The sequence below is a fragment of the Poecilia reticulata genome, chromosome 12 (genome assembly GCF_904066995.2).
Source record: "Poecilia reticulata chromosome 12, P_reticulata-male-v2, whole genome shotgun sequence".
In the NCBI taxonomy this organism is placed as follows: domain Eukaryota; kingdom Metazoa; phylum Chordata; class Actinopteri; order Cyprinodontiformes; family Poeciliidae; genus Poecilia; species Poecilia reticulata.
Genome location: NC_088841.1, coordinates 20,047,942 through 20,071,113, shown reverse-complemented (window position 1 = coordinate 20,071,113; position 23,172 = coordinate 20,047,942). Strand labels below are relative to the sequence as shown.

Sequence of the window (23,172 nt, the reverse complement as noted above, 5' to 3'; positions counted from 1 at the left end):
AAGTGTAGGCATAGAGGTGAAGTTCACAGGTGAATTCACATGATGCAGTAGAACATGTACTAGTTCAAAGTTCAAAGTAATGGTTAGCTACAGCCACTTCCTTACATGAGTTGACATAAAAATGCATCATGCTGCCACTGTGAATTTGGTCAGTTTAGTGGTAAAAATCTGTATTTAGTAACTGGTGCCCTGAAGCCTGAAACATTTAACTATAAGCCAAAGATACTCGATTAAAAATCAAAGGCAACCAACCTGCTAGGAAAAGAAAAAAAACTTTGTCTAGAATTTGAGGTAAACCCAAAATTAAAACTCCCCAAGAGTAGAAGTAATGCATAACCTTCATAACATTAATTCCGCATTTGCAAAGCCTACGAATATCAGGTGTACAGGTCCTTCTCAAAAAATTAGCATATTGTGATAAAGTTAATTATTTTAATGATAAAAATTAAACTGTCACATATTTTAGATTCATTGCACACCAAATGAAATATTTCACGTCTTCGTTTTAATACTGATGATTTTGACATACAGCTCATGAAAACTCAAAATCCCTGTCTCAAAATATTAGCATATTTCATCCGACCAATAAAAGAAATGTGTTTTAATAGCAAAAAAGTCAACCTTCAAATAATTATGTTCAGTTATGCACTCAATACTTGGTCAGGAATCCTTTTGCAGCCTTCAAGGCGGTGCGGCATGGAGGCAATCAGCCTGTCGCTCTGCTGAGGTGTTATGGAGCCCAGGATGCTTTGATAGCGACTTTAAGCTCATCCAGTGTTGGGTCTTGCGTCTCTCAACTTTCTCTTCACGATATCCCACAGATTCTCTATGGGGTTCAGGTCAGGAGAGTTGGCAGGCCAGTTGAGCACAGTAACACCATGGTCAGTAATACCAGTGGTTTTCTCACTGTGAGCAGGTGCCAGGTTGTGCTGAAAAATTAAATCTTCATCTCCATAAAGCTTTTCAGCAGATGGAAGCATGAAGTGCTCCAATCTCCTGATAGCTGCTGCATTGACCCTGCCCTTGATAAAACACAGTGGACCAACACCAGCAGCTGAATGGCTCCCCAGACCATCACTGACTGTGGGTACTTGACACTGGACTTCTGGCCTTTTGGCATTTCGTTCTCCCCAGTCTTCCTCCAGATTCTGGCACCTTGATTTCCGAATGACATGCAAAATTTGCTTCCATCCGAAAAAAGTACTTTTGACCACTGAGCAACAGTCCAGTGCTGCTTCTCTGTAGCCCAGGTCAGGAGCTTCTGCTGCTGTTTCTGGTTCAAAAGTGGCTTGACCTTTGACCTGGGGAATGCGGCACCTGTAGCCCATTTCCTGCAGACGCCTGTGCACGGTGGCTCTGGATGTTTCTACTCCAGACTCAGTCCACTGCTTCCCCCAAGGTCTGGAATCGGCCCTTCTCCACAATCTTCCTCAGGGTCCGGTCACCTCTTCTCGTTGTGCAGCGTTTTCTGCCACACTTTTTCCTTCCCACTGAGGTGCCTTGATACAGCACTCTGGGAACAGCCTATTCGTTCAGAAATTTCTTTCTGTGTTTTACCCTCTTGCTTGAGGGTGTCAAAGATGGCCTTCTGGACAGCAGTCAGGTCAGCAGTCTTACCCACGATTGCAGTTTTGAGTAATGAACCAGGCTGGGAGTTTTTAAAAGCCTCAGGAATCTTTTGCGGGTGTTTAGAGTTACTTCGTTGATTCAGATGATCAGGTTAACTGCTCGTTCAGAGAACTTTTTCATTATATGCTAATTTTTTGAGACAGGAATTTGGGTTTTCATCAGCTGTATGCCAAAATCATCAGTATTAAAACAATAAAAGACTTGAAATATTTCAGTTGGTGTGCAATGAATCTAAAATATATGACCGTTTAATTTTTATCATTACATTATGGAAAATAATGAACTTTATCACAATATGCTAATTTTTTGAGAAGGACCTGTATATAACTGGACAGCAGTTTTGTTTTAGCTGTAGATGCTGTGATAAGCACTGTGCAAAAAGAACAGCCAACCCTCAAAAGTAAACAAAAGGAAAGCTACACATAAAACACCTGCAGACAGGAGAGCAGAACAAAACAAGGACAAAGCTAGCACTGTAACAAAAGCACACTTCCCCCTCACACACTCACCGCGTCTTACTGTCTCCACAGCTCTGCTGAGAATAATAAAAAATGTCCTTAGGAGGCGATTAGACACCTAATTAGGCCATAAAGAACAGATAAGTGATACTGAACTAGATCATAAGGGATGCGTTACCTCTTTCATTCTGCCACTCTCTCGCTCTCTAAGGATAAAACCAGACAAGTCGGAGCTCAGAAATGACAAGCATGTACAGAACGTGTTATTAAAAGTCATCAGTACTGAATGAATGGAGCGACATAAAGTCGTCAGCCACATTATTTCAAAGACTGAGATTTGAATTATGCCAAAGAGTGAGGAGATTTTCTGCTCTGAATGTTTACAATTCTCACTTAGAATACAGTAAAACATATGAGCAATTTTGATACTCTGATTAGTTGCAACTTTACCCAAGTGATTTTTAACAAGTTCTTGCACACAATGTGTTTGTTTTGTTTCCAACATATTTTTTTTCCAAAGCCTATTTCTTCCTATCTTTACCCCTTTCTATTTGATTGTAGCAATTACATGCTATCTTTTATTGTTCTTGGCTGAATGGTCTACTCTCCATCTGCTGTGCTGTATGCAGACAGGCAGATATAAAAGTCCCTCAAACCTGTTGCCATGAATTTTTCCCTTCCCCCTTAATTGTGTTGACTCACTAATGCAACACTAAGTGATATTTTTTAATGCTTCTAATATTAACAGGCTGAACTAGAAAGGAAATGGGCTGCATTTTCAAACATCCTCTAAAATTAATCAATTTCAATAAGAATGGTTTAGCTTCGGGAGACGAAATTAATCACAGAAGTGTGTACAGTTTTCCTCGTAATGATTCGTCGGGGGATTCATCACTGCAGGAAACTGGTCCCATTAAAAGAAGCATCAAGATTATTCTTCTCATTTGATGTTCTTTTGGCTTCCAACAAACACAAAAAAGACCACGGGCGCATCTCAGCAAAGCAGAATATAATTGAAAAGTTAATTTATTTCGGTAATCTAAACTAAAAAGTGAAACACGTTACACAGACTCATTATCCACAGAAGGGTATCTGAAGTGCTCATCTCAGGTGGTTTTAATGATCATGGTCAATGGTATTATGCAGAAGCCTGACCACAAAAGGTCAGTATCTCGCAAACATATTAATGGGAAGCTGAGTGGAAGGAAAAATTGTGGTAGGAAAAAGTTTAGAAGCAACTCCTAATCATCAATAATGATTTGATGTATACGCTGATGGAATCTATATGTTAATAAAACAAATAAACTTCTAAATGATATTCTAACTCGATGAAAAACATCTGTGTATGAGACACACTCCCTTTCACAGGATATTCACTTAGTAGTAGTAGCACATAACAGGATAAAATTTTGGTAATATTAAGACAAAAGAGGAAGTCCTGAGAGTTGCCAAAATTAAGATTTCTACAAAGATAAACTTTGTGATTGTATGTTACCCAAATGTTTTTTCCCCCTCTTCAATTACAAAGAATTAGTCAAAAGAGAAAACAGGCTGATTTAATTATGGGCTGTGCTCTTCCCTTCAATTATGCATGCTATTCTATGATTATCCATCACAGTAAAAATATCAGTCAAATCAATCTTTAACTTGTGTTGAATATCTGATTCGTACTCATGTAGTGAATATTTAGTGGATAAAAGTACTTAAAAGAGTCCAATTTTAAAAATAATGACAGAAACACTGATTAAGAGTTTATAAATGGGGACTGACTAATTCCTAGATGAAAAGATCAAATGTCAGTTTGCTACAGAGCATCTCTCTGTCTCCTTATGCTGTTGCATGCTGCTTAATCTATAACTCTGAGTTGTTGAGAACAACAAACCCCTCACGGGATAAACTGCATGTATTTTTTTTTTTTTTTTGAGACTATTCCTACACCATTCAGAACGGAGACAAACTCATCCTATTAACTACTAAAAGGTAATTCCTGAACCCCTGGTGGAATAATTTCAACCCTTGGAATCCAGAAACAAAGACGTAAGCCAACACAATGTCGCAGGACTCCTGAAAGGTGCCGCGCAGACCCCCCCATCCAAGCTGTTTGAAAGACCACACATTGGGAGTCACCTTTGTCAAGCTAAACTTTTGACCAAATAAATCCATCATGGGAAGAATACGCAGGCTGATAAATGTTTCTCATTTCCCGGATAGCGTAACGCTGTTCAACAGCTCCGAACAATGGTGCCATTAAAATGCTGCTCTCTGTGCAGACAAAAGACTCCAAACAATACCATAGCCCCGTTTTCCCTACTTTGCTAAATATTTCTATATGTACTGCTATGAGATTATCGGGTGACGATAACATTGACAAAAAAGTGCCACAGTTTCAAGATGTTGTCACAAAATGGTATTGAATTTACTGACGACGTTTCCATTGCATGATTTGGGAATAATTTTGTGTCTCCCTAATTGGCAAACCACTGTTGTTGTTCTTTGACGCTGAAGTAGGCATGTGATTGGTAGCTTCCAATTCAACAGCTGAATCACTGCGTCACTTCCTGAGCTACAAAATGACACACCCCATATCAGATCACAACATCAGCTTTGTCATCAGCTTTTCATAAGTCTGCAAGTTAAGTAGTTGCTTAGCAGCATTTACCTTGTCACAAGGTTGATGAAAACAGCTCTGATCAAAGAAAAAACAATAACTATTAAAAAGTTAATGTAGGTCTGCTTACTCAAAAATGGACCGAATTTATGTTTTGTTTTCAATGTTGTCTGCTCATAATATATAGCATAACGTAAAACTTGACAATAAGGCACTAAAAATGCTTAGTTTCCTTATAACAAGAAAGCTTCAAAAATATCAAAAGAAGTTGTCGTTTTGTGGTTTGGACAGTTAAAAAGGATACAAAACATAAGTCATAAGTCTGTTAATATCTGAGACGGTAACACCAAATGCAAATAATGTCAAGGCCAGTTTATGTAGGAAGGAGCAGTTAGAGAATATCAAAATATTTTTTTAAGGGTGATGAACTTCTAAACTTAAAAAAAAGTATTTTCAGAAGATATTCAACAATGCATAAAATTTGTAAGACATAATAGTTTTTAAATGTAAGCAATATTGAATATCAGTTAAATCATAATAACTCATTTATTTTGACAATAATTCCCACCTAACCATCACGAATTAACTGAAGATGTCCTTTGTGTATATTGGTGGTATAACAACTGAATATATCAACTTAATATAAAGTTTAGGCGTTTCTGTAGCAGGGGTAAGTTTATATACAGCTTTAGCTCAATGCTAATGCCAAACCTACATGCTTTCAGCACGTTCTGAAAGCTGAGGCAGCTGCTGCCAATAAAAGCCACATTTTAACTGTCACTGTCAGGAAAAGGAGCTTTCCGTTAAAGATCTGCAGATCAGGCTTCTGCTGACCAATATGATTTCTAGTTTTCTTTGAGGCGTCACCTGCTGATTTTGATTATTTTCTCAAAAGACTTTAAGACATAAAAAAAAGATATGTTCTGAAACCAGTCAAAAATGAAGACAGCATGAGATCATCCTTATTTTTTGCCCTGAAGCATATGTTCCTAATCATAATATGATTAATACTAAACTGCATATATGCAGAGCATAAGTAAAATCACTGAGAGTTTTTGGTTTGAAGAATTTAATGAACAGACAAAAAAAACTCAACTTCAATGTCAGACTTGTCGATAGCATAAAAATGTGCAGATTCTGATCTGTAAATCTCCAATTTAGATACCATCTAGTCAGGTGGAAAACTTGAAATGGTGACATTATTTTTGAATATTGTTGTGACATATTGGATTTCTTTTTTTTTTTTTTTTAAATCATCATGAAGATCCCACCACTCTTCTTGACCATCTTTGTTCAGAATCTGGATCTGAAATGGGCATAAAAGGCAGGCGAAATCGTCCAACTGGCCAGAAATAATATTGGCAAGAAGATTTAGAAAGCATGCAACCTAAATCAGGACAGTCTAGCAGTTGAGTTTGATTACGGCACAAAGAAATTGCACTGGTGATTGTGATGATATTGTGCAGTTTCATCATTTTGTTCGAGGGGATCTGATATATCTGATCAGATGTTTCATGCTTTAGCAATTTTTTTTTTTAATTAACTAATTTGGCAGATAAGGAAATTAAAAATATGTAAATCTGTTGTAGCTGATAATTGTACACAATTTCTGTGGACAAATAATGACTTAAACATAATTCAATTAAAAACACGCAAATTATTATGAGAAATGTATGGTTTAAATTCTAACAGTTTGCTTTAGCAGTGCAAGAGCTGTTATTGTAACACAGCGTAACCCAATTAGCGTAAGAAGTGAGAAAGAACGGGGAAATTAATGTCATTTTAAAACTTTTTTTATGATATCATGATGATGTAAAGTCTGGAAAGACAATGTGCGAACTGGCAGAGTTGCAACGGATTAAACTGAGCAGTTTATATGTTCTGGGAAATTGTTAAGGACTGATCCAGACATCTCTGCCGCTGCTTTATGTCTCTTTGCTACCACGTCCAAGTACGCTGGTTATCTGACAGGGACATGTTCTGTTCAAAGGTCCTTTTTTATTTCTGCTTTTATCGAGTCGGAACACACAGTCATTAGAGGCTAAAAGAACAGCTGTCATAAATTTACCTGCTTTAATAACCCCCCGCCCCCCTCCAGCGCCCCCGCCACCTTCTTTTGTCAAGCAGCCATATCAACACATGAGCATGGCGGTTAACCGCACTTGAGAGAGACTGCAAACCTTTAACCGATCCGACTTTTCAGAGCCAATTAAAGCCTGATTTAAGCACCGCGCTCAGGATGGGTGTCAGTCACCCCAGAGCGTGTCTGCCCCGCTTTACCTTCATTTGCGGGGATGCACCACGCTCCGATAACTGCCAGACTCCAAGTCCACGTCCATGCCACCGGCCGAATGCCACAACTCCTCCAACGAGATTGCATGGCGCGTCCAAAAACAACAACAACAACAACAAAATATTAGAACAAAAATAAAAATTCAAAGCCGGCAACCGTGGCAGGAGGTCCCTAAACAAGAGCAGCTTCAGTCAGGATCAGACGGGAAACCGTGAGAAAACCATTTGTATTGTTCAACGTCCGCTCGCGCAGATTGGAGCTCATGTTCCGCCGCGACCAGAGGACGGTAATGAGGAGCGGAGTGAGCTCTGGTTTGGGGAAGGCGGGCAACGCGCCGGGGGGCGGAGAAAAAGCGCAAGGTCTCTCCAATCACAGACCACCCACAGGTGAAACCCGCCGCTGCTGGACGGCTGTCCAAATGATCATCGATTCTCAGTCCTTTCCACTTTAGTTCTCAGCCCATTACTTTCTTGTTCCATTCAGGTTACTCCATCTCTCTGACTGGGTGTATAAGAGCAGCGGTGAAAAGCTTTACAATTCGCTGAGTCTTACGGTAAAAGCTGACATGGTGAATTGAATAAAGGGCATTACCAGTTTGAAACTGATTAATCAGTTATCACATTGTCTCATAAACTATTTATGGTTTTGTTTATTAGTCCACGTGAAGCAGTTACGAAACAACCTTGCTTATGTTTCTGACCTCCTGTGAGGAATTATTCTGAGTGGAAATATGTGAACTATATTCTTGTAATAACTCAAACTAAATGTGTACAAAAAAAAAAAAAATATATATATATATATATATATATATAAAACCATTCCTCCCAAAGCCGTTGTGGTGGATGTAGCAATACCAAGTGACTACAACATCAGGAAAAAGGAGCATGAGAAATTGGAGAAATACCAGGGCCTCAGGGAGGAACTGGAAAAGACCTGGAAGGTGAAGACCACAGTGGTGCCTGTGGTCATCGGGGCCCTCGGGGCAGTCACCCCCAAACTGGAGCAGTGGCTCAAACAGATCCCAGGAACAACATCAGACATCTCAGTCCAGAAATGTGCAGTTCTAGGCACAGCCAAGATACTGCGCAGAACCCTCAAGCTCCCAGGCCTCTGGTAGAGGACCCGAGCTCAGAGGATGAAACAGACCACCCGCGGAGGGTGAGAAGGGAATTTTTTATAAATACAGAAACTAAGTTAAACTGCCTTGCAAAACTATTCATAGAATTGAACTTGTGTTTTTCACATTTCAATCACAAATCTCATTTTAGTGTAACTTTATGTGACGGACGCAAAACTTCAAAATGTAACATTTTTGTCATGTTTCCTCATCTCCCTATTGTCTGCTGTTGTTTTGCTTCAGTTTTCACAGCATAGATAATATTTCTGAATATGTTTTGGCTATCCTCCTAAGCTTACCCCATCAATCCCTCTCACACTCCTTGTGTATTCCCACAGGCGCAGCCTTACATGTATTGATTTGTACCACGCTTAAAATGTAAGAGGAATATATCTGTATCCCTGATATCCCCTTTTTTGTCGCCCTTGTGAGTCCTCAACAGAAGTACAACTCCCCCTTTTGTATTTTGCCTCAAAGTAGCAGCGCCCCTGCATAACCTTACATGTCATACCAGGGCAGTGGTATATTGTAGATGAGTAGGGGTCTGATCAGCGTAGACAGCAGGTGTGGAGGTGGTTCTGATATGCCAGGAAAGGTTGTCTTCGTGAGGTGTGAGTTTAATTCTATAAAAGAAAAAAGCGCAAGAAAAAAACACGCCTCCAAATCACTGTTACCATCAGATTGCAGTGATACATTTTCTCCTTTTGTTGTGTGGGGAATTAATTCTTCTTGTCCTTGGAGGTGTTGGTAAATGATAAAATGAGGTGAGATTTATTTGAAATATTATCTGATGAGTAATTATGAGATTTGATTGTATTAGGTTGTCATTATGTGCAAGAGAAGGCAGGAAATTGGAAACACCAAAAAACATGTTGAATGTCAAAATAGAAAATTGGGAAACTAATTAGAAACACATAATATTATATCAAAACATTAATATCCTGACTGGGCCTTGTAGAGTCACACAAACTGATGTCGCCAAGCAGAATTATGACCAGAAAAGTAGAAGTTAGTTTTGCAAAAACATTTTGGGAGCGTTCACAATTCTCAAACTACTTTATTTGTTTGAAGTCATCTACAAAAATATTGTCATCTGAATATGAACAGTTAAGTAGTTAACTTTTTTTTCAGGACAACACATAATGTCTCTTCTACTATCTGTTCTTTTCAGACATAAAGGATATTGGATGGAATATTACATGTTATCATTTGTTAGTGTAGTAAGTACATGTACTGAAAAAAAATATGAAATCAGAATCCTTTAATCACAGCTGTAAATGACAGCGCATTCTTATTTACACCAGGAGTCACTGAGGTTCCACTATGAAATGATTCCAAAAGTTGATGCAGATTAAATGTAAACCGACTTTTTGTGACACGTCAAAATTTCCCAGTAAAAAGAGCATCACTGTAATCATATCCAGTTTTAACGAAAAACATTTGACTGAAGTGGTTAATGAACACTAAAACACAAGGGATTGTGTTACTCCACCACAGCATGATCCTGCCACCACCATGTTCAGGTGCGTTCAGATCATGTGTGTTCACATTATATTTTCTTTTGCCTCCTTTTTTGCAGATTACTCTGGTCTCATCTGAACAAAGTGACCTTTTTGACATGTTTGTTGTGTCCGCTACATGATTTGTAGCAAGCTGTGGGACTTTTCATAGCTGTATTTTAAGAATGGCTTCTGTCTTGCCTTTCTTCCATTAAGGCAGATCTGTGGTGGAGTAATATCTGTCCTTCTGACAGGTCCTCTTATGGATCTCTGCAGCTCTGCCATTGTTATCGTGGATTTCTTAGCTACTTCTCCGATTAATGTGCTTCTTTGCTTGCTTCGCCTGCTGGTTTAGATAGATGGCCATGTACTCTTTCAGTTGTGCCATATACTCTATTTTTACCTGATGGATTGAGCAGTGCTCTTCGATGACTCAAACGTGTCTGATCCTTGCCGCCCTTTAGTTGTATGCACAACTTTATAACCCACGTGGTTCGCTAATCATGCCAATGATGCCTTGGTAAGCTTGAGAACATGCTGATGCTGTACTGAATTTTATTTATTAATATTGAAGTAAAGGAGAATGCACACAAATGTACACCCCAGTTTTCAGACCTTTTTTTGTTAAATTGCTTTTCTTTCACTTCATTAATTATTTGTTTATATACATTAAATGGCAATAAAACATAAATGCGGGGTAGCAATCAGACAAAATGTCTTTTGCCATTTTTTCCCTCTTTCGTTCCAGCCCATTTAAAGTATTTTACAAAAACCAACATTTTGATGAAATCTGATGTGGCGCTTCCTTGGGGGCGTAACAGTCAGCTGTGATTTTCTGTCTGCCCACTCATACCAGTAGGGGAGGGAAATGGAAAAGCAAGGTTGTTTGGGGTCAGTTTAGCGCACACCACACACATACATGTTTGCATTTCTCTCCCACTGCCTCTTATCTTTCACACATGCCAAAAATCTAGAACGGTTTTCAGGGTGAACCTTGTTGGCACAGGAAGGATTTCTTCATCTGTTGTAGGAGTATAAAGTCAAGGCTGAGTCAGTCTTTGAACTGAAAGAGATCTTGTTTCACATATGCAGAGACTCTCACAAAACAAAGGCCTGTTTCATTACAATGTATTTTATTTAAAAAACATGTGTATTCAAATATGACTTAATGGTTTAAATAATTTGAATCAAGAACAAAGCTTTAAACACAAAATCTACAATATAGTTGAAGAGATTTGAAGAATCTTTTGATGGATTTATTGCAAAAATGTTTTGCTATGCTTGTCAGTTTTATGGAAAATATGCTGTCCCACCCACACACACACATTCAAACACGCACGTACACACGCACGCACGCACGCACAATTGAAAGGATTTTGGATCTGTTCACCCTTTCGCCAATTTCTACTTTTATTCCATACATAATGCACTGCTAGTCCATCTCTACAGTGAATTCTACAAACCATTTTATCACAATGCACAATGTATTTTGTACCTGTATTATTTTTCTTTGTAGTTAAAGTATTTTTTATGAATTATGAAGATAAAAACTAGTCAAAGGCTCAAATCTCACATATAACGTGATTTAATTGTGCTATATTTCCTGAACAGTTTATATAGCACCCAATTTCCACTTACAGTTAAACATTTTTTAATCCTCCAGCAGATTTAATTTTAAAAGCAGTTTAATTCAACAAAGAAGATTGTTTCTAGTAGAAAACAAAGCAGGCATCTCTAAAAATATATATAAAACAATGTAAAACAAATAATTTAGATTTTTTAAAGATTTGTTTTTAATTTTAATATTACTTTCAGTCAGAAGACACATGTTGGTAAAAAAAAAAAAAATTAATTAAACTAAACCTAAATCTGTCAAGAATATGAATAATCCTGACCTTAAATGAGAATAAGTTTTGATTTGGGTCAGTTGATTAAAAGAATCTGATCCCTAACCAAGGGAAATTAACTGACGGAGCTCCTGCTCTTCATATTATTTGCTGTTTCCTTGTGGTGGACCATCAACAGATTTTAGAAAATGACTTTTAGTCATGAGCTGTCAAAGTCAATATAAACAGAGGAGGATTAACCCCCTCAGGCGGTCCTGGGTATCCAAGCTAATGTACTGACAATCAGGTGGCGAATTCTAGCAACATGCACATACCATGGCAAACCACTAAGCTTAAGGTTTACCAGAAGATGGTCAGCGACATATACATAATCAAAAACCAAATAATCGATTCATAAAATCTTACTTATCTTACAAGTTTATATGTCTGTATGGGTAAACAAGCAAATATGTTTTGCCAGTATTGTGCAGGTTAAAACTTAATAGGCTGTACTGTTTCTTGTTTTACCATGGTTGTCAAGACTGGGGACCTTTTGACCTTTGACAGGTAGAGACAGGCACCGGCTCACCCACACCCTGGATGGATAAGTGGATATAGAATGAAGAATTGTACAGACGGACTGTCGAACATTGAAAGTGTCATTTGAGCAGTTTCCCATGGCAAAACCCACTTTGCCCTTTCAGCAGATCAGGGCATGTAATGCCTCAAAGGGAAGTACAAATTGATGCATGGCAAGTTCAAAATGTCCCCTTGCCCACAGCTCCGTTTCATTCCCATGACACAGAGCAAATGGAACAAAACAACAAACTTCAACACTTTGCCATACAAAAAGGATAAAAACAACCAGCAGCCAAACTCACAAATATTCAGCAGAATAGCTGGACTACATTTCTAATGTAAGAACTGGAGGATTTTCCCAGACATCTCATTATGCTTTTTGTGTCTTTATTAGCATTGTTGGAACAAAGACAGTAATGGACACTTAGACTTGTTGCTTTTGACACCAGAAAAAGTGTTTCTAATTGCCGACATGAATCATGACAGCGTTCTTTTTAGATGTTCCAGTTCCAGGACCCAGCTTTTGTGCCTGCTGGCTCCCTGTCATAGCTTACTGGAGCACTTAAATATAGAAAAGCCATCATCAATTTTATCAGCTACGCCTCTGCTTTCGTTGACAGGTCTACTGCTGGCCTACTGCAGCACTCACAGTGGGTGAGAAACTGGTCCAGGCTCATGCAAAGGCACCTCTTACCAGATGAATGCGTGTGGTGTGGATGACAACGAATCTGAATGACTGCTCAAAGTCGCATGGTGAAACGGTTCCAGTCAGGAGCGAAAAACTCAAGAGCTGGTTGCTTTTAAATTTCATTTCAATACAATTCTCAAGTTCCAAAAAAAACAGGGATTTTGATACAAAGGCAAGAGTTAACAATTCAATGCCTCCTTACTTTTTCCTGCTTAATTGAAACCAAGTTGTGTTCACTTCGACAGCTTACTAACCTCTTTGCAAGTTACCAGCTCCCAAAAAAAGTTCTGCTTTTCAAATTCGCTGGCCTCTCTTTGACCCCTAAAACATGGAGCCCTTGTTTTGGGCTTATCAAGCAAGAAAGCACAAAAACCACACAAGCACCCGTTGTGGCACTGATATGCACGCACACACACACACACACACGCAGGCGCGCGCACACACACACACACAACCCCTTGGGCATCGTTAAGCCCTGCTTAGCAGCTCAGTGAGCCTGGCAGGCAGTGGCGCTTATATTCTCTCTTTATTTTGGCTGCTCCTCTCTGCATACTGCTCCAAATCCTGCTGCTCTCGATTCACACATTTTATCTCCTAACCCAGGATATATAAAAAAATACTCCACACAAAACAAAAAAAAAATAAATGTAAGGGGTAAAAGATAGATTCTAAGTGCTAACTGCGGGGAAGAAAAGTAGAAGATCACAGATACAAAATGTGCAAGCATAGCTTTTATGTGTTCTTCACAATGTAATGCATTTGCTTAGAAAAGAGCAAATATCTGGGAAGGGAAATTTTTGAAATTTGAGTGTCCTCAAAATACCTAGGAGACGTATTCATATCCCATTTTTATTTAAATTAAAAGCAACTGAGAGAGAAGCACACAGTTGGAAAAAAAAAGACAATTTGAAAAATTTGAAATATTCCCCATTTACTCTAACTCCTCTGCATAAAACCCAGTCTGAGATTAGAAGTTACTTTAGTAAACCACATCTGGGTCCAACACAATGTATTTATACCTTTGTTGGTATTGAGGCTTATTAGAGAACAATAATCATCATGAAAACCAAGCAAGTTCAGGATAAAAGCTGTGGAGAACTTTTAATATTCATAAATGTTAAATAATACGAGAGCTTTAGAAATCTTCCTTTACATGTTTAATTCCACCATTTGAAAAACAAAAAAGTACGATACAACTTCAAACCTTTAAAACGTGGATTTTTACCAAAACTGACGGGCTGGACAAGGGTGGCATGGGTCAAAACAGCAAACAAGTCTTTGGTACAGCTGGAGAAACTGATGAGGTCAACAGGTTAAGTGTGGGAAACTGACTATCTGTTGTAGTAATTGGGCAAGAGGTGAGGTGCATCCTGGACAGGTCAACAACGTGTGATCTGATCAGCTTAGACTAAAATTTGACAACTTTGCCAACATTGCAAAAAAATAAATAAATAAATAAATAAAAAACAAATAAATAAATAAATAAAACACTGTACATTATCATCATCCATGTTCGGGTGGCTGGTGCCACAGACTTACAAAGGTTGCAATGTAAACAAAAGCAATTAATACATTACAGTTCTCTTTATTGTATTTTAAACAATTTTAAACAAAAAACTAAACAAAAATAGTCAATCAAATGAAAAAAAAAATAGAGAACTCATAAAAATGTGCTGTAGCCATAAATCTCTGTGAGCAAAACTTTGAACAAGTTCTTTTAATTGGTGAAATTGCACAACACTGATACGATTCTCCAGCATTAAAACCCAACAAGAACAAGAACTTCTCATTCAATCCCCTGGACTAACGGATGGACAAATGCTTTCATGCTATATCCTATTAGAGATGTTTCAGACTCGTTACTGTTTGAACAATGAAGAATTCCCCTCAGTGTTAAAATTTTAACTTACAGACTTTTGGCATTTTAGGGATGCACAGACAATGCCTCAGCTTATTTTGAGATTCATGCACATTCACAGGCAACAGTGTTTGTGATTTGATTACACAGAAATCTTCCCGGGAGGCTGGGAGAAGAGGAACACTCCAGAATTCTGATTATTCTGAAAAACCAAGGCTGCTGTCTTGGAGTTAAATAACGGTCTTTTGCAACAAATTGGCATTTTTTTCCCCCATTGATGGGCTCCATTTTTTCCCCAAACATGACCCACTCCCCTATCCTTTTAATCAGCCTCATCCCTTTTTGTTGTTCCAATCTGCCCTGTTTTTCTTTCTTTTTCTCTCTGCCAGTCTTCCACACTAGATCCTGCACTTTTTCATCAGCTTCTTTGTGTTTCACTCAGCTTTATTTTCTCTCTTTTGGACTGAGTCCTGAAATAAACTGTGTGTTTTTTCCTTGATGTATCACAGAGCCCAGAAGTGTCCAGGGGCAGAAAACAATTGAAGGCCGTGTTTTTCCACATCATGGACATAACCTGATTACACCCATAATAAATGCAATGCATTCCGAGTTTGTGCTCCTTTTTTTAATTAAGTTGTTTTTACATCTTAACTTAATTTGTTTGCATGTTTTAGGTAATTTGTGCAAATTACATGCGCAACAGACAACTACAACAAGGCCAACACCTTTTGGTTTTTGCTTTGCTGCTAACACAATTATTTCATCTCCAGGCTGAATGTATATCAGCAGGTCTTGGTTCATGGAAGAGTGTAGTTTCGGTGACTAAGTCACAATAGCCTAAAATAGTCTGAGCACTAAATTGTTTTCTCTGCAATCAGTCTCTGCAATTTTTCAGTGATTATTTTGAATGCTTTGATTAATAAACGCAAGCTTAAATAAATAATGCTTTGCTCGTTGAGTGAGTTTATTTTTGTTAACTGCTCTCTCTGGGGCCTTCTACACTGTGCTTCTGGCACTACCAATTTTTTTTTAGTTAATTATAGAAAAAAATTTTTCCGTCTCCCCCACCGGATGGTGAGCACCATCTCCTCGCAGAAAAAAGAAACGGAGGATAGAAAACGCTCGTTGGTCTGAATGCATGGAACATTGTGATTGACACATTCAGAGATAACAAAGAAGATGCTGATTTTGTTGTCTCCCATCTTCGCTCTTTATATTTTCATAAAGGACAACCAACTCTAGGGATCTCAAAGCATGAGGGGAAATAAATTACAGAGCCCTGTAATAACTAGCTGCAATTCCGTGTGCCGACACCACTGCAGGAGGGATGATTTACATGACACCATTACGTTATCAATAGCATTGATTGAACCAGTGAACTGTGTGACCCAATGAAAAGACAGCAGACAAAACAGCCCCAATCATCTGTCCTAATGGTCACAGCAAGCATAGTTATCAGATCATAATGGAAATAATAAAGATCATAATTTTCAAAACGTGAGACCTTTAGTACATACATGTCGCTCATCTGTGTAGCATGAACACGGGTGGGTAAAAAATAACAAAATCCAAACAGTTTAAAAAAACAAATTAATAAAAAAAAGTATCTAGAGAAGGTTTAGGAGGGAAGAAAAAATATTTTTAAACTGGTAAATATTCAGTTCGAGACGTTTTCTGTATCTGAGATTGATTTGAATTATTAAATTATTTTTTCAAATTGCCCTGTGACAGACTGGCGACCTGTCCAGGGTGACCCCGCCTCTCGCCCGGTACGCTAGCTGGAGACAGGCACCAGCACCCCTCCCGACCCCACTGAGGGGCAAGGTTGTCAGAAAATGGATGGATGGATGGATGGATGGATGGATGGATGGATGGATGGATGGATGGATGGATGGATGGATGGATGGATGGATTTTTTCTTTCAAATTACATTTTTCATCTTTGTTTAATATGAAATATTGTAGTGGAATTCGTGACGTATTGTTTTAAAATGAAAAGACATGTTCAGTCTTTAAAGTTTTTGTGAATAATCTAGTACAGATTACACAAACACAAATAGCAATTTTTATTTTAAAGGTGATGAGAGAAAAGCAGATGTAGAAAAATGCATTAGCCCTTCTTAGAAAAGCTGTGAAGTTGGTCTGGAAACCTGCCTCGTAGTGGAATCTTAAATTGTGAATGTAAGTATTTGATTTCCTGTTAAAAAAAACGAAACAGAATCCCAAATGTTGGAAAGTTCAATTTGGTTTGTGGCTAGTGTCCTTACATGTAAAATGTGTTACCTAGACAGCTTTAACCTACTTATAGCTTCTCTGCATCTCTCTAAAACGGGCAACTCTTCTCCCATATAATTGAAAAGGGCACATAGAAATGAATGAGTCCCAGTAGAGCAATTTTAAAATAAGTGGCATATGGATGGGTATAAAATTGATCATATATAGTGATACTAATGCAAAATAGAAAAAAATGTAAACCTACATTAAAAGCACTAAAAAGATTAAAATAAAAATGTACTTTTTTTTATATCTTAAGTAGTGAATTTTAAGACTCTGGAGCTGCCATGTCCCCCTGTTTTAACTCACACATGTTGGAAATGTCTTGACATTTAGATTGTGGAGTTTTCCAGGTAGGTCTTTCTGTTCATATATTTGGATGGTTCACATTACACTGAAGAAAGTAATATTACAAACATGCCAGAGGTGTATATGTGAAATGATATTTTACAAACAATACAAAGTGACGTGTCATTAAGATATGTCTTGAAACAAAAAGAAAATCATGAAAAGATGTAAGAATCTGATGAAATCTTCTGAAATAATTGGATGCCAAGAGTCCCTTGCTGTAACGCTCTTACATAGCCATCCAAACTAATTAGCCCCCCTCACACAGATGTGTAAAAAGTCTTCAAATAAATTCATATTTTGCGGCTGCAGCATGACCTCATACTAAAGAAAACAAACAAACAAAAACATTCCATATTTATTATTTAGTAAGGAAGCGCCTCCCACCTTGAAAATAACATTTTTGTAAGAAAGTCACAAAAGTCACTTTTGTTGGCAACTCCAATATTATTATTTTTAATAAAGCACAAGTAAAACATATTTTGTGTTTATTTTACTTCATTCTTGGAAAAATATCAAATTTCAAAGCTTCTGAAACTAATAGGAAATTATCTAAAAAAATTAAAAAAAACCAACACTTTGTTAAATGTGAATCCGATTGAGCTTTTTTTGCAACAAACATCCTTTGCTTTTCTTTAATAATTTAGAGGATGAATATCAAGGATAGAATCTCATTTCTAAGAGAGGAATATCTAGACAAATCTTGAGAGATTGTGCAGAGTGCAACGGTCAAAATGGTGCACAGGTGATCTGAATTAAAATGATTACAAAATGCTGCTAGTTACTTTCTAAATAAATGTAGTTGGAAGCTGGATTTTGTTTTCAGTGGGAAACTGAACTTATTTGGGCTTTTAATGACAGCCTTTAGGGGACCAATTGTACAGTTCTGCTCATTATTTTAACGGAAATGTCTTGATGAAGATTTTAGGCCAAACCACTTCTCTGATCAATTTACCAAAGTCCAATATTCATTAATTTTATCTAATCTGCATTTAATTCCTCTCAAATTATAACATAGGTCAAACAAATCATGTTTACCATGGGTTTATCAAAATTTTAAGCCCATAAACCAGGTGAAAAGATTGTCTCCTTAAAGATAAACACACACAATAAATATATTTAAAAAAAGAAGATACACGTTTATAAGTTTATTCATAGAAACTGCAATCTTTGCAGCGAGGTTACAGAAAAAAAAGCATCTTGTCGACATTTTTAAAACAGTCTTGGAATTCATTGTGCTGCTAATTCTGGGAATTTGTTTAATTTTAAAAGGGTCTTTCATTTTTCCATGCTTTGTAAAACTGAATTGTTGTACTGTTCAGCAAAATAGTAGCCAATAATTAAAGGGTCAGGGGTCATCTGGCTCAGCAGCATTCTCCTCTTCCCTTGCTGTTGAGATATTTTCCTGTGCCTATCATAACACATTAAGTCTCCCTCTCCGCCCCCCCATTCACAGGTAAGTATTGCAGTTTTTTTTTTTAATTTGCACAAAATAATGCTGAAAATATTAAATTGATCATCAGTTTTGGAAAAATAGTGAGAAACCTTACAGATTCCATCCTCTATTTTTTCATCTATAAATTCTTTACTTTTGAGGGAAAAAAATAAAGCTTAACTAGAGCGAGATAAAGTACTGCCGTAGTTCCTGATGCTTTCAGACACAGATGGTTTAGGACAATACCGACTGCCAGGACAGGGAGCCGGCCCAGCTGGTCGACACTGTAGAGGCGTTCTAAAAACAGCTTGTAGATGGGCTCGCTGAAAATTGATCACTGGAAGAAATATCCTTGTTGTGCCCAATGGATTGTTCATTACGCATCATTTAACACCCGGGTACTCAAGAGTTTATTTTTTATTTTTTTAGAGGGAATAAAAATGTCTAACTGATTAAAAAGTAGCAACAAAATTTTGTCCTTCTTTTTATAAAGGCATAATTAATCCACATTCAGTGTCGCCCACAACCATAAATAGTGTCACTCTCCAGGCCAAGGATTTCTAAAAGTCAGCATGGCTGTTATCTTCATGTTTCAGATGTTGTCTATGTGCCATATGCCATAATATATTAAATTACTCGTATTTTATGTTAAATGCAGCTACTTGGGATGCAAAGTAATTTTTTACTCAAAAAAATTGACATTGCAACGCCATCTCACTTCATCAAGCCTCATCATTTTCGTGCCAGGGGAGCAGTGGCACAGCTGGTGGCACTGCAGCCGTACAGGGAGAGCAGCTTGCTGCCAGACACATAGGACAGCAGTAAAAAGAGACATTAAAAAGACTTGATGGCTTTTACGGTTCATGGCGCTGGGAGAAGCTGCAGCCAAAAATGCTGAAACTGATAATTTCATTCAGAGACGCACATTTAGAAACCCTCATTCACCTACATCTGAGGTCTTTTGTAAGGGAATCGGCAGCATAACTTGACAATTAAAATGGATGGGAGAGAGAGGACAAGAAATAGATCAAGGACAACAAGCAGCAAGATAGTTTTTCTCTTCAGTGTGAAATGTTGAAAAAAAAAAAAACAAGGAAGAAAAGTTAGCTTTTATTGGCACTAATGCACAAGAACGTGGAAGATACACCATAAGCATGAGTTTTTAAAACAATATTCAAAATATCTCCAAAGAGATAGCAGGACATGAAAGGAAGCCTGAACCTGTGGAGAGTTACCATGCCATTCTTCTCAAGATCAGATTTTATTTCTGTCCAATTGCAATAAACTTATTGCTATTTGACTGAAAACAATAAATTCAGTCTTGGTTGGATTTTTTAAAATATAATAATACTTATAGGTTGGCAAATAAACAGATAAACAACACAAAAGATACATTTTTGAGGACTGCTCACTTTGTAATCACATAAGAACCACATGTGTCATTTAATGTTAATTAACCTGTAAAATGTAGCCCATACCCTTAATCAGCTTTAACTGGATTTGGAAACATTGCCGTGCTTTTATACGAAACAGCATGAGTTGTGCAGCCCTCATGGTGTGAATGCATCCCTCTCTTTCAACATACGACGTGCCCAAGTGGGAAACATGCAGAGACAGAAATTAATACTTCAAAGGAAAAAGAACTGGTCGAGATAAAGAAGAAAAGATTTAGAGCACAGACCCCCATCTGCAGAGTCAACCCCCCCGGTGGTTGTCTCAGTGAGTTAGTTTTGCTGCTATGACAGCTTTGTTGGTTTTTTGTAGGTACTTTTTTTAAACGATTTCAGTGTTTTTTTTTCACAGCATGCATGTTGATTATGTTTCTCCACGTTTATTAGGATCATCATCGATTGCACGATGTTTATTCTAACACGTGCGGGTATTGCTGCACTTAAATCGTATATGCATACGATTCACAGAGCAACAGCAGTAATGTTTGTTTACATGTATTTGATAGCCGCCTGCTGTTTATCCCAGTGACGCAGCTCTATCCAGCTGAGTTCATTGACTTATTACTAGAGGATCACAGACCCGTATATCTCCAACAACTCTCATCTGCGTAATCCCTCTATCCTGACAGGGAGGAAAAGGAAAAAAGGAAGAAAATGTCAATTTAGAAAAAACGTGTTTAACAACATGGGTGAGCACAAAAGCTTAAGAGTGGAAGGAATACGTGCCGTTTTTGTGATGCGGGTCAAGGGAATGAAATACACCAAGAATCTTGCAGCCAGTAGACAGGTGACAACTTTTATCAAACTCTTGTGAGACTCTGACAGTGGTAATGTGAACAAAAGAATATTTACAGGCATAAATATTTATGCAGATTCGCCCTGCACGATAGGGGGCTTAGGCAGACAAAAATGTGTAATATCACTTTACCCCCAGGAGCTGCAAAGCCATACACAAATAAACGTGTCTATACAAAAACCCTAAGGCCACTCCAGAGTCAATGATTCAAATTGTAAACAGCTTGACAGGAAACAGCTAATTACGCTTAGTGATTACTTTGCCTTGACACATACATTCATTAAGTTAACACATGCTCAGTACACATGTGAAGCCCCGGTGTACATGACTTCAAACACACACACACAGAGAGGCATTCCTGAAGACATCTTTCGAGATCTTAAATAAAGTGTCCTGAGAGAGGGAGTCAACCTACTTCTGCACAGGAATCAAAAAAAAAAAAAAACTCAAGCTTGTCAACCGCTTGATCTGTTGGGTGCAAATTGTGTGAAAATTTAGCATCAAAAATATTACATTGAAAGTTTTATTTAAAGCTGTTCTTTACTCACTAGTAAATAAGTTGTTTCCAATCCTAAGTCTTCCTCTCAGTGAGTCATTTCTTAGACGTCTGTCCAGATGATTTCCCTTTATCATGTCCAAACAAAACAATGATGTGGAACAGGAACTCCTCTCCTCTTTTTTCATATTTTGTAGTTTTAAAGACCTAAAAAGTTTCACTTGCTCCATTGAGGTCACTGCCATAATGGTGTTTACAAACCATCCTTATTTAACTAATGACCGTAGGTTGACACTTGAAAACTGACATTGACTTGTGGGGTGTCTGCTTGCTGAGGCTCAGAGGACCACATTATCCACCAGAGCAAATCAAAGCAGGCTGCACCTAGAAAATACCTGCAGTGATGTCAGTCACAACACGATCAGGCACCCACCGGAAATAAGTGACATACAGCTAATAATGGACCACAATTCAAGGGATATAATGACGGCGACACAGGCCCCTTTCAGATTCTGCATTAAGAATGCAATATATAACTTGCGTCAACTGTATCTCATTGCAACTCTCAGACAATTTCTTTTACATCAGCACCTTACAGGTGCTTGAAAAACTTTTGTTTAGGTCTAACAGTTAAAAAATCTCCTGGGATGGGATCTAAGCAATATGTTCCATGCATGTACTTTTTGTGCTCTTCAGAACCCCATGCCCAGCTTTTACCCCTGGTTGCTCAAGGCAACTTATGACCAGGTGATAGTTAGTTAGCTTAGCTTCTTTCTTATCCACTCCTGCTCTAGCCAATGTGCCTCTCTCGCATTACAAAAACCGTATGTTCCGCACTATAAGGCGCACTGGATTATAAGGCGCACCTTCAATGAATGGCCTATTTTAAAACGTTTTTCATATATAAGGCACACCGCATTATAAGGCGCATAGAATAGATGCTACAGTAGAGGCTGAAGTTACATTATGCCTCCACTAGATGGAGCTGCACTACAGGGAATATCAACAAAACAGTCCGACTCCGGTCGGAGAGGAGAGCCTTCCATGACTGGGTCGGGGCGTGATCGGACGATGGTCACCCTTCTCCGTTCGCGCACAGCATGTTTGTGGAAAATGTGGTGCTAAAGTACCTGCAGACGACCTGATTGGTAGGTAGGTAGGTCAGTCAAACTTTATTAACAAACCAGCGTTCTGACAACTATCCCAGCATGCACCGCACGCTTCTTCTTCTACGGGCGAAAATGAAGTCGGCGGCTGCTTACCGTAATTGCTAGACCTGTTGTGGCTCAATATTGGTCCATATATGTATAAGGCGCACCGGATTATAAGGCGCACTGTCGGCTTTTGAGGAAATTGTAGGTTTTTAGGTGCGCCTTATATTGCGGAAAATACGGTACTTTGGACGGCCCCACTGGTCCCAAGAGGTGAGCAAAAAAACACTGACTGAAATCTGATGAACTAGCTGGATGACATGAACTGTCATATTCAGAATCATCATGCAAGTCAAACTTGTGATAAAGTATAAGAAAATTATAAATGTGGTTTTCTGTTTGTTTGGATCTTTTTGGATAGTAAGTCAAGTTTTTTTTATATTACTATGTAGTTTTTGATTCAATTAAAAACAAAATGAATAAAAATGTATTTTCCAATGTCTTAGTGCCCATTGAATGCCACTATTGATCTCTTAAGGGGACAGGGTGCACTGGTATTGATTCTAAATGGGGTTGGTAGCAAAAGGGTCTACTAAAGTTTCAGCTAAGTGCTAATCTGAGGGTTTTAAGTAAAGGATGGAAGGAAACACTGTTCTAAAGTTTCACT

The 23,172-nt window shown here is 38.1% G+C and overlaps 1 protein-coding gene across 1 annotated transcript in view; it reads right to left on the bottom strand.

Annotated features, from left to right (window-relative positions):
• Positions 1 to 7,674, bottom strand: part of epha5 (EPH receptor A5) — a 68,656-nt gene extending 60,982 nt beyond the window's left edge. Inside the window, exon 1 of the mRNA XM_008423865.3 lies at positions 6,976 to 7,674. Coding sequence (XP_008422087.1) covers positions 6,976 to 7,075 — 100 coding nt within the window. The 5' untranslated portion in view covers positions 7,076 to 7,674. The remainder of the gene's footprint in view (positions 1 to 6,975) is intronic.
• Between the last annotated feature and the right edge of the window lie 15,498 nt (positions 7,675 to 23,172).